The 12677-nt window shown below is 45.5% G+C and overlaps 1 protein-coding gene across 1 annotated transcript in view; it reads left to right on the top strand.

The window, feature by feature from the left end:
• The window catches only part of KIF13B (kinesin family member 13B), a 200729-nt gene that overhangs the window by 148059 nt on the left and 39993 nt on the right, over positions 1 to 12677 (top strand). Inside the window, exons 33-36 of the mRNA XM_019520900.1 lie at positions 562 to 714; positions 1774 to 1851; positions 2859 to 2912; positions 12428 to 12545. Coding sequence (XP_019376445.1) covers positions 562 to 714; positions 1774 to 1851; positions 2859 to 2912; positions 12428 to 12545 — 403 coding nt within the window. The remainder of the gene's footprint in view (positions 1 to 561; positions 715 to 1773; positions 1852 to 2858; positions 2913 to 12427; positions 12546 to 12677) is intronic.

Here is a 12677-nt window from a genome sequence, read left to right as displayed (position 1 = left end):
ACCCAGCTTGCCCAATGTCTGTATAGACCGGGCACTTCAGCAGGGCTTTTTGGTGCTCTGTGAATCGGCTTTAGATACAAGCTCCGAAAAGCCATGCTGAAGTGCCTGACCTATGCAGACGCTGCAGACCTGGGTCGAATCAACATGCTTCCTCTTCCAGTAAAGCACTGTTTTTGTGTGTGTTCCATGTCTGCAAGCAGCTGAAAGCACATGCGTGTGTGTGTGCGTGCACCCCCCCCCCTTCCTGTTCCTTTTTAGGCTTGATCTGTTTGCCATGGAGGTGGGATGCCTCTGAACACATTCTCTGCTTTTGTTGGGAACATTATAAAGTTCTTTAAATGTTTTTTTTTCACATGATAGCAGCACCCCTACAGCTTTATGAGCTCCTAATTTTTTTTTTATTTGGGCATTCCTGCCTCTAAGATAGGAATTAAATGTTTGGTCACTACCATCATTGTCAAAGCCACCTTCTGCTCTGTGCAGGCAAGAGGTGTATGCGTGTTCTGGTTTTGCAGTTTGGAGCCATTTGCTTTACACGGGCCACTCTCTCCTTCCTCCCAGGATGCTCAGGGCGCCGAAGAGCGGGAAGCGCTAGCCAGAATGGCCGCCAATGTTGAAGATGCAGCATCTGCAGACTCGGTAGCCTATATTGAGAAATACCTGCGGAGCGTGCTGGCCGTGGAGAACATTCTCACCCTGGATCGCCTGCGCCAGGTCTGCTTTTAAAGCCACAGCGGACAGGAGTAAATACCCTGATTAGAGACACTGTGTTGTGATGGAAATGTTTTTATGAGTGCATACAATGGTTTGAGCGAGCCCTCAAAAGGGCCACTCTGGAAAGCAGAGACATATATTAGAGTGTGCCTGTGGCAAAGGTCCAAGGAAGCAAGTGAATAGAGGGGTAGCGCTTTCTCTGAGCTACTTTCTAAATTGTATGCAACACAGCATGGGGGGAGGGTTGGACAGGACTAAAGGCTCTGTCTTTCTGGCACTGTCTGTTCAGGGTGTGTTTATGCATGTGCTGAGACACTGCCCTGCCTTGAATTGCTCTCCAAAAAACTTGGTTTTGGCATGAAACCTGAAACTTCAGAAAGCTCCTTGTCCTGAGGTCATTAGCAAACTTTGTGTCCTCTCGCACAGTCTCTGCCTTGGAGTAACCAGGCCTGCTCTGTCAATACATAAGACATTGATTAGGTTAATCTTAAGTACTGTAACTTGATCTGTTTACCAGGAAAATCACGGGAGAGAGAAACGTTTATGGAAGATTGTACTTCTGGGTATAAATTATGCAAGCACGAGAGAGAAAGTTATGCAAAACAAACCCGAGTGCATGCTTGCCCACTATAAATTAACAGGAAAGTGCGCTGTACCTCTAAGTGTTGAAAGCAGGTTCCCCGTCAAATATAATTAGTTTAAAGGATTAAAATAGGAACTCGGCTAGGAAGAGGAGTCTTGCTGTTCACTTCTGTTAGAGGTACCGTCCTTCCTATAGAAGCAGAATTAGTCATTTGGTGACCTTCTAAAGAGGGTGATACAATCCTAGCTATAGTAGTTGTTTGTTCAGTGGGAGGGAACTAAACTTATCCACTCCCAGTAGACTTATTATCATCAGTGTACTCTAAAGCTTCTGGATTAAATTATGAAGGCTCCTTCTCTCTCAGGTGCATTAGTGTTGTAGAGCAGCGTTCTCATCTATATGCATAAATACACTTTGATTGTCCTGGTTGGAAGGCTGCAGAAGGCTCTGTGTCCTGATGTTGTGTGTGGTTGCAGGAGGTTGCAGTGAAGGAGCAGCTAATGGGCAAAGGAAAACTCTACAAGAGGAGCCTGAGCTCTCCCAACGTCAATCGGGTGAGTGTGCCGCTTACCATTCAGTGTCCATACAATTTTCAGGGCACTGGGAGTCGGAGAACAGACTCAAATCCAGTCTTTTGATTTGCTGCTGGTGGAGAAGCAAAGCTAGTGCGGGAATTGCTAATCAATCAGAAGCAAATTTCAGAAATCTCCCTACCCTTGTGGCTTAAACCAGCATGTTATAGGCACCCAGACCTGACCAGGGCAGGTCGAAATATAGGGTGTTCAGAAGTGCATTTTGCATCTCTATTGTGCCTTTGAAATGCCAACTGTTTTTCACCGAAATATTGAGGTAATAAATATTTTCTGCTTACTGTTCTTCCCATTCAATGATCTCAGCCCCGGGGACAGATGTACTGTTTGAGGCGCTCCATCCAGTCACTGTACAGATGTACATTTTCAAAATGGTAAAAGTGCTTCAAAAATGATTTTCAAACCATGAAAAACATCTTTGAAGCAATTCCTTTGGAAGCACTTCCTGGAATACCTGCACACTCCATTGAGTGTGACCGTGGGTGGCTCCGTCTTCCAGCATCCCACAGCGCTCCGATGCCACTGACATTAGGCGTGGCAGGGCTGAGAATGAAGCACTGTCGGATGCCGGAGGACTGAGCAACCCCCTGTTGTGCTCCTGCATGTTGTTGTGTTGGAAGCTGTGGGTGAGAGCCATGCATCTACATGGCACTAACGCTCTCCTATGGAGTGAAATTCAGAGTGCTTCAAATCCATGCCTTGCCATGGCCTCAAAGCACATTGCAAATTATTATACCAACGAATTCAGCCTTTGACCAGCCCGTGTTGCAGAGATAATCTTTTCTGTGTAGCCCATGAGGAGGCCAAGATTTTGACTTGCCCAAGATCTCAGCAATGCATGGTAGAGTGGGACTGGATCTCCCTCCTCCTTTCCTAGCACCCCTCCTATCTTTGGTCAAGCGCTACAGTTATTTGGAAGTACTTTTAAATGTTCTGTTCAGAAATAATGGCCTTTACTTTAACCGTTTCAGCTCTCTGGAAGCCGTCAAGATTTAGCTCCTCCATATAACCTTAGCAGTCACAAGGTAAGCATTCGACCTAGAGCAAAGTAGCTAGCACTGGTTCTCAACAAGTTGGCCATAGTGGGCCACACTTGCAGCTCTCAGTGTATTATGCGGGCTGCACCTGCACAACTTACTTGTATATCCATTTTAAAAATGTTTTGTATCTGTTGTTGTACAGGCTGCAGCAGTGGGCTGATTAGGCCGCATGCAGCCAGGGGGCCACAGATTGAGAACTGCTGGGCTAGAGCATTACTTTTAGGGAAGAAAGGTGATCACAATGTACACCTCATGTTCAAGGAGCAGCTTGGAGAACAACAATACTTCCCTTGTGTGATGGGTGACCCCAAAATCCATCCAGTCACCTGTCAGGAAAAAAAATCAAAACACAATTCAGAAACACTTTTTATTAAATGAGCAAAGAAACAAATTAACCTTTTTTTTTCTTTTTTTTTTGCAAGGCCTAGATAGACTAGATTTTTCCCATGATCAATAAGCAGACTTGTTTTGTAAGTGCATAGTAGTGCATGTATGTATGTATATGCGTGGGTGAGTAGCATACTGTTATACATTTTTTTGTATTAACATGCATATAAGGAGACTATAGGGGGAGAAAGCATTTAAATGTATAATGCAGTTATGTGGAACCAAAAAAAAAAGTCATGTCTGAATCTGCATCTAAATCTGGTAGATATATGATATGCTACAATACCTGCAGGTTATCAAGTATGCTTATAACATCCATAGAAACACCCCATGCATGCTCTAAAAACAGTGTATTTTATTTAAAAAAACACTGTCTGAATTCTCATGGTTTGTTTCCTGTTTTTTCCTTTCCCCCCCTTGCCCCTCACTCCCTTTTCCTGGTATCCCTCATTGCATGCTTCAGTGTCCAAAGGTCCCACCAGAGGTAATACATTAGGTCCACCTAATGAGTGAGATAAGAGTTTTATCTCACTATAAAATTACTATATTGCGCTTGTTTGAAGCTGCTTTACTTTGATGGTTTTCTGCTTTGAGAACACAGCCATTGTTGCCTCATTTTCCTCCTCCACGCATGTAAGCAAGTAATTCCATTCTGCTTCGTGTTGCAGCGTGAAATGGGTGCAACAGCGAGGTTCAGCCCACTGCCTGCATCTTCTAGTTGAAGCTGTCGTTACAGCGCTCCACTGTCCAGTTCATAATTCTCTGGATACGTGATACATGGCGTGGTCACGTGGGATGCCTCTTCTTGTCCAAACTAGATGGGCAAGAAACAAGAAAAGCAGCTTGGTGTTAGAGCAGCTGCTGCTGTGGATCTTTCAGGCTTCCCTGGAATAATATCTCATTGTTAGCAGCTGGTGACCTCTGGGAAAGTTTGTCTAAATAGAAAGAGGGATGAGTGGAAGATAATTGCCCTTTGTGTCACCTCTTCACATTTCATCAGAGGAACTATCTTTTCATCCCTTTGGGCACTTATACATGTGCTCCGGGAGTGTTGGTGGTGGGGAGGCCTTTAACTCTGAGAGCCACTTTAATTAAAGCACCTGGAACGTCATGTGTATCAGTGTCCCTGCATTGAAAAATGGCGGCAGGGGCTCTTTAACTAAAGCTTGTCGAACAAGCATGTTGGAGCAGCTTTGCTGCATGTGTATAGGCGCCCTTTGGTTTTGCTGAGGCTTAGTTAACTGAATTTATTGTATAACCTATCTCTACTGCAGGTTATAGCTACCCTGATAGTGCTGCCCCCCTCTCCCCCCCGAGATATACCATACCAGTGTAAGATGAGGCATGTTACCATTATAACTACACAGATGTAACTAGGAATGTGTCTTGTCAAGCAATCTTTTGCTCACTACTAACATGTCACTAGTTGATTTGGAACAGGGATCCCGTTGAGAACCCCCATGTGCCTTTCATCTATGGAAGCTTGTTTCTTAAGTTATTCCTAAAAGCCAACAAAACCTCTTTTAAATAAAGCTCGCTTGAACGTTGTTAGATGTACTCTGCAAGCCCACCTGCACCAGTGCCGGCTCTCCAAATCAGTTTTTCCTGCATCAGTGTAAATGATTGGCTGCATTCAGTGAGTTTTAACCAAAATCGCTTCATTAGGGTCAAAGATCTTTGTCACTTGAAGACATTTAAACAAGTGTTTGGGCAAGAAGAGAAGCAGCCTGTTGTAGCAGATGACAGATTATTATACCACAAGCCTGGATGCACTTCGAAAAGGGGTCCGATTAGTTCATCTTAAGTTGTTTATTATAATGTAGCAGATATCAAGCACAGCGTATGGATTGCACCCTGGAATGGCGTGCATTACTCATCCATCAGAGTTCACTTTTAGGCATAAGGTGTGAGTCACTGTTGTGTACCAGCTTGGACAAGAAATTCCTCTCCTAGTTTTTTCTTCCATCACTTTGTTCCCCTCTTCTTTGATTGGACGGCATTAATCTTGGTGTCATTGCATCATCTCGAGTAGTTTACTCTCTGCTTATTTTTATACATGCAAAGCACCATTCACAACTGCGAGGTTATAGAAATAAGAGAAAAGAGAGGCTTGCGGCTGAGGGTATGTGAGAGATGTGATAGCACCACAGGGTCCTCAAAATGTAGGTTGTGTTGCAGAATCCAGAGCAAAAATAGTCTTATGTCAGTAGTTGGCTCTTCATTTTCCTGTAGGTGACATCTCTCCTAAATAAGAGGTTAAGAAAGTTCTTTCTTTGGGCACAGGGGTTGTGCACTCAGGAAATTATGTGCTAATGGCATATTTTTGAAGTGCATTCAAGATTAGCTGTGTATGCCAATATAAGAGACATGAGAGCTTTGTAATGGGGGAGTGCCTGAAGGGTAACCCAGCACTGAACCTGTGTGATGATGAATCACACCTGGGTTTTGCTTTTCAGCGACAGCTTTGTTTTGCAATGATGCATTGTAGGCTCAAAGCCACCCTGTTAGATGAGAAAGGAGGAAGACCATTTCCTTACAAACTCCAAGGCACTGTGGAGTCCCTGCTGTTTGTGTGGGAGCAGCTAATGGGGAAAGGAAAACCTGTTTAGCTCACGTTACATGGGGGTAACAATGCTTCATTTGGTCCCATCTCTGTCTGAGTTATCTCTGTTTACGCTGAGGGTCACAAACCAGTTTTTTCTCCAGCTATACCTACAGCGTGAGCAAGAGCACTTGAGCAATGTGAGTTCTGTTTTACCCTGTGTATCAACATGGGGGTCAGATGAGTTGAGTGTAACAGGATCTCTCACTGGTGATATCAAGTACAGATATAAATCAGCTGGACTTTAAAGTCCAAAGTCACTTATGCTAGCAGTCAGTTCATTTTCTCCTCCTCCCCTCACAGCTGAGCAAGCTGGACATGGACTCAATTAATGGCGCTCAGCTTGGAACCCGCGGTCCAGTTTACAATCACTCTTGGGCCTGCCCCTAATCATATGTCAATTGAAATCCTTCAGAGTTTGCTCCTAAAATCTCCTGATGATGATATCCTTGTTACAGTGGACTTTCCTGTGTCTCTGGCATCTGTGGGAGACTGTTGTTAACACTCCTAGCTACGAAGTCAGATGAGACAACAGGGCAGAGCCCCTTGACCTGCATATCCCAGTTAGGGCCAGCAATATTTTACAAAATAGTTTCAAAGTCATTCAGTGCAAATAAATTCAGCCTCCAATTTGATAGAGCAGACAAGGTTAGGATTGGCACCGAAACTGTAGTTAAATCCCGGGATCACCTATGCATAGCTCCTGTATGAAAGACTTTATGAAAGAGTGTTGAACGCTTTGCATACCTTGGCAGCCATCTCTCCCAAGAAGGCCAGCATCGACGAGGAGATCCAGTATAGGATCTGGTGTGCCAGCTCTGCCTTTGTGAATCATCACGTGTTCAATGCTCATGACATCAAAACTCAAACAAAGCTCCTACTGTGTAAGGCTGTGGTAATCCCAGCTCTTCTCTATGGCTGTAAAACTGGGGTGACCTACAGGGATCATCTGAAAAGCCTGGAGTGCCATCGCCAACGCTACCTCTGGAAGATCCCTGGCATAAGGTGGGAGGATCATTGCACAAATACCAGTGTCCTCACTGACACTAACACCACCAGTATGGAAGCATTGATTACTCAACATCAGCTGCGGTGGACAAGGCACTGTGCACACATGCCTGGTGCACCTTTACGAGAACAGCTGCTATACCCCCAATTCAGCCAAGGGCACACAGGGACCAGAGGAAATGCTTCAAGGATGGCCTCAAGGTGAACATTAAGAAATGTGGCATTGACACCCCAAACTGGGGAAAAACTAGCTCAGGACAGAGCTACATGGCAACACCTTGTAAGAGAAGGCCTATCTTACTTTGAGGAAAACTGGCGTGCCCTGGAGGCAGAAAAATGACAGAAATGGAAAGGAAGGAAACAAGACCGTGAAATCCATGGTCCAACTTTCCCTTTAACCCACTATCTGTGGCATTTGCTAGAGAGCCTGTGGCTCTAGGATTGGCCTTAGCTATCAGTGGACTTGTCTTGACTAATGGGAGTGATCATCCTCAACTGCTGACAGTGAAACACTTGGATAAATAAGAGTAAGACTATCCATTCCTATGGCCTGGCAGCAGTGTTTTAATGGCTTTCCAACTGCAGAGAAATAGGTGAGCCTGGTGCAGCTTAGAGAACGCATTAGGAAGCGATTTGCCATATTTACTGATGATAAATAAGCTGCTTTGTTCTTCTTGGGGGACAGAGTGCGATTCTGTCATCTACCAGCGGAGAAGGGAGAGAGCGACTAAAAGGGGAAAGTATTGCAGAAGGCAGAAAGACATTTTAGAAACAACCTTGTACATAAATGCAGCAAAGAACATGTTCGTGTAGTGGTTATTTTTGATTTGTTAAATTAAGTCAGTTGACCTTGGTGTTCAGTCATTTTGGCGGTGACCATGTACTGTATACTTGGAGTGACAGCTCCTTCAGATGCATGATTTATCAGCTCTCTTCCCTTCTCCTGCCACCCTCATTGATGGAAACTAAAGTTGCACAGCACTGAGTCTAACCAACTGGCACTACTTACAAATTTAAACGTTTTGGTCAGAGAGCGTACAAAGCAATCAAGTAAGAGCTATACATAATAAGCATATGCGAAACTTGGGAACTGCATCCAGTTAATATAGAGCATATATCTTGCAGTTTTACTGGCCATGGGAGTTTGTCTCTAAATGTTGGCTTACTCGCATAGCATAAGTCTCCCTCCTTTGACAAGTGATCATTACCACTATGACCCTCTGCTCTTTTAGGGTGGTATTTGATCTGCCCAGCGTTCAGTTATCCCTTGTGTACTGACCTTTTCTGCTGTATATACCCTCTTCTCCATCTGACCATTAGTGCAGTTCTCCCTGTCCCACCAGCACTTCCTTTGAGATGGCTTGCAGCCATCTTAAACTTGGCGGGTCACATTTAACCCGGTGTCTGTGACCAACTGTCTAAAATGAAGATTGTCTTTTCTTCTAATTTCTTTTCCCTACATCCTCAACTTTTTAAAACCCTGCTGTTTAATCTGAGCCAACTCCGAGCCAAAACCAAGACCCACCCCAACCTCAGTCATCGAGTTCCTGTACGCTGATGATGCTGTAGTGTGTGACAGACCTTCAAGCAGTTGTTGATGTCTTTAACAAGGCATGCAAGAAAACGGGGCTGACACTTAGCATTCAGAAGACTAAGGTCCTCCATCAACAAGCTGTTAATCACGGGTGCATGTACACATGTGCAATAGCCTAATTTGCTGTGATGTAAAGTGTCACAGTCTACACATGCAACACTGTTGGACCTCAGCAAACTAATTTTCACCACCATAAGACAGTACCATCGGGGACAGTGCTGTCTTTCAGCACAAAAATAACTGTGCCTGAATGCATGTGTAAACACTGACCTGGGAGGAAACTGCACCCAGTCAGCACAGGCAGCAGGGGGCCAGATCCCTGCCTGCCGCCTAGCTATACAGCTCTGCTCTTCGGGCACTCTTGTGCCCCAGACAGCCTTTTTGCCACCCAGCACTGAAACCTGGAGCCCAAGGCTGACACCCCCAAGCCTGCTGCCAGCCCAGGGCTGCTTCACCCCAGCTCAAACTGCTGTGGTCCCTCCCAGGCACAGCATCTGTATGTACAACCAGGAGCAGCTGACTCCAGCGTGAACTGCACAAGAGTTTACCACATCACTTTAATGGCATATGTAAATGTACCCAATGCCAGTCCTCAGCTCCAATAATTCAGATTCACAGTGAGTCTCTGGAGGATGTTGAATAGTTCCCATACCTTGGAAGCCATCTCTCGCAGAAGGCTGACACCGATGAAGAAATCCAACATCGCCTCAGATGTGCAAGTGCAGCCTTCAGACGCCTGAGGAAACAGGTGTTTGAAGACCATGACATCAGATCTGAAACCAAGCTGATGCTTTAGCAAGTAGTCATGATCCCCGCTGTACTGTACAGAGCTGAGATGTGGGCAATGTACAGGAGACATTTCAAGCTGCTGGAAAAGTACCATCAATGCTGCCTGTGGAAGATCCTATAAATCCAGTGGGAAGATGGATGCACCAACATGAGCCTCCTCTTGCAAAGAAACACCACGAGCATCAAGGCAATGATCATCTGATGTCAACTTTGCTGGGCTGGCCACATCATCTGTCTGACTCCAGATTCCTGAACCAAGTTTTATTCTCCCAGCTCAATCAAGGTGCATGCTCAAGAGGAAGACAGAGAAAGCGCTTCAAGGATGTCCTCAAGGCCAACTTGAAAAAATGCAATGTGGACATCAACTCATGGGAAAGGATCGCCCAGGACTGCCCCAAATGGAGGAGGAGTCCGCTGCAAGGATCTCAGGCAACAGGAGGTGGAAAAATGGGAGCAGTGGAAACAGCGTGCCAGTGTTATCTGTTGGCCTCAGATAGGCCTTGTTAGCCATCTTTGGACCCACAGAAAAGACAATCATGGAAAACAATCTTCCTTCACTGTGAGGGATTGATGATGATGATGATGTTCTTTGGATATTGATCTATGTAGGTGTCAAGTGTTTGCAGCAGCCCCTGGCCTTTATCATAGTCACTTCTAAAATACCAAATAGCCCACAGCAAGTTCCTCTCAAAGTGGTTCAAGTATTTTTTTAACCCCCTGTAACTTCCAGGGTCTCTCTTTGTACTATTACTGTTTATTATCCTAGGGCTTAAGAGCCTTACTCATGGACCAGCACCCCACCGTATAAACACAGGATGAAAACAGGGTGCCTGCCCCAAAGAGTTTACAAAATGTAAGACCAGAGGAGATTGCAAGGATGGCTTAATCCCCAGAGTGTGTGCTTGAAAGAGTGAGATGGGACAAAGCGTTACTAATAGCTTGGATAGCACCAGCGTAGAACTGGGACAGGTGATAATCAGAAGTAATGCATTGGTCAGCTGAGCCACTCGCTGCCGTTCCTAGATATTTCACGGATTTCTGTAGTCAAGCCCCTCACCACTTCTGCTGACGGCAGGGATGTTCACTGGTTGGGTGCTATAGAGAGTACATGATGTTTTGATTCTATGAGAGTAATGTATAGATCCGTTTGGAAATGATTTTTGCCCTGAGCTGCTCTCTGTGACCTTCAGCCCTTGGAGAAATCTATTCCTGCTCTCCTGGATTATTTATTATCCTTGAAATATTCCAGATTTTCATCTCTGTTAGTGCTCATTTAGCTACCTGTCACCTTCCCATTCAAAGTCTCATTATATTCTTGCATCCAGCAGTGGTAAGTTCTGGAAAAGTGCGATCCATGCATTTTTTTTTTCCACCGTGAGGGACTTTCCTGTTCTTGTGCCAGATGCTGCACCCTTGTGACCTAATGGGTACATCCTCTGAGCCTTAGTACATTGTTCCTTATCCCAACCCTCTAGCAAGACAGTGTTTTGAGGGCTATTATTACTTTCTAAAGGGACAGCAATGTTCGGGTATAAATGTCAGGACACTTTTCTGTGCATCTTGCATCTTAAGCTCCTAACTTGAGTGGTCTCATGCTTTCATTTGAATCAGCAGGTATTCCTCTCCATGCTGGGGGTATAGGTGTGCTTCCGCACGCTTCCTTCCCTTCCCCCCAGCCAATCTCATTCATGTTTTGGAGAAATAAATCTTCACATGCTTGAAATCTTGATCGCCGTCTCCAGCTTTCTGCAGAGACCAGAGTTTTTCTGTAAAACATACCAGCTGTGTGTAACCTTTGAGGGGAGGCTTTTTCAACCCAGGGACTTTCTTAATGCCATAATAGTCAACTGAATAGGTAAGTTTTGCCCGGGTGCATAAAAACGCACTCTGCTAGTGTTCCAGCGATTTCCTGGGCAATCTTGAGTTACATCATACATCTGAAAAGTGCAGGGCAGCTGCTTGGAGATCAGGGCGACCTTGGCTCTGTTCAGCGATCGCAGCCTCTGGATTTGATGCCCGTGTGAGGCAGTCCTCCAGCCATTTGGATAGGACTCCTAGCACCATCCTCCTGAGAGAGACCTGGTAGCTTGTCCCCTACAGTGGGACCCACGTGGACAAAGATTTGAAAGGCAGACTAGTTCAGTTCTTTCATAGACTCTGGTTCTTTGGGATGTGCTGTTCATGTAGACCCAGGGCCTGAACCCTCATTTTCACCATGACAATCTGTTGGTCGGGGGTTTTGCAAAGGAACAGAGGGGCTGTTGCATCTGCTCTGCCATGAGAGCCATGAGAAAGGGATGTGAGCCCAGTAGACATTGGCCAAAGAGCACATAGGACACAGGATCGTAGAACAGGATTCAGGTAGACTCAGCATCCCTAAAGAACCGCGGTGTCTGTAAAATACCCTTCCCATCTGCTGCCCAGTCTCACCTTGCCAGCCTTTCTCCCTCTCATCTCCAGGCCCTCTGTGACTCCACATTTTACCCCTATTGGCAATGCCAAAACCCTGACCCCATCCTCTAATTATCTCCCACCATGATACTGGTATGTATTGCAGTCTAACTTCCTTGTCTTGCACCTGTTCTCCCTTCTGCGCTATAGGAATGCAACAAGCACGATCGGTTTACTTTCCTGTAGACCTGACCCTCATCTCCCACTACCTGAACTTGTAGACCAGCTTCCAGACTTCAGTTCAGAAATCAGATTTCTCTTCTTCAGGGCTCTCCATCCATCTGTCTTACACTTTTCCATACCTCACTTGACTGCCCTTTTTGAAAGTCACGAAGCCTTTGCAGATTTTCAGGCCAAGAGGAGGGTTCATTACAAAGGTCTGGTCAGACCCACATGTAACACAGGCTGCAGAATTGCATTCGCCGATTCCCACAGTGAGTCCTCAGTGGTTGTAAGGAGCCAGCTATGCCTGTGGGACCTGAGGGAGCTCTGCATCTCGCAGGATCAGGCCTTTCAACTGAAAATGCTTTGGGGCAGGGGTTCTGTCCTTAGGTTTGCACGTTCTGCATATGGCAAAGGACTGTGATATGCTTGCATGAGATTAAAAATAGGTTAGTGGACTCCTCCTGTATGCATTACTTACGTTTTCAAAACTCATTTTTCTTCTAGAGTCGGTGGGAAAGCCAGCAAGATGTATCCCAAACTTCGACACATTCCGGTCGCAGGATGACCTCGCCTCCTGCGTTTTTGTCCGGCTCTGTTCAGGAAAACCATTCTCCAGACCCAGGTAACAGCTACCCCCAAGTTAAGTCAGCTACAGCAAAAGTTCAGAGTTAAGTGCTCTAGCTGGTATTTCAGGGAAAGAGAAGGTGAAATTCTTAGGGACCAAAGTCAATGCCACAGGGATCCAGCACAGCTT

This window comes from Gavialis gangeticus, unplaced genomic scaffold (assembly GCF_001723915.1).
Source record: "Gavialis gangeticus isolate Ggan-Ray unplaced genomic scaffold, GavGan_comp1, whole genome shotgun sequence".
Lineage (NCBI taxonomy): Eukaryota > Metazoa > Chordata > Crocodylia > Gavialidae > Gavialis > Gavialis gangeticus.
This window is presented reverse-complemented; position numbering and strand designations above follow the sequence as displayed.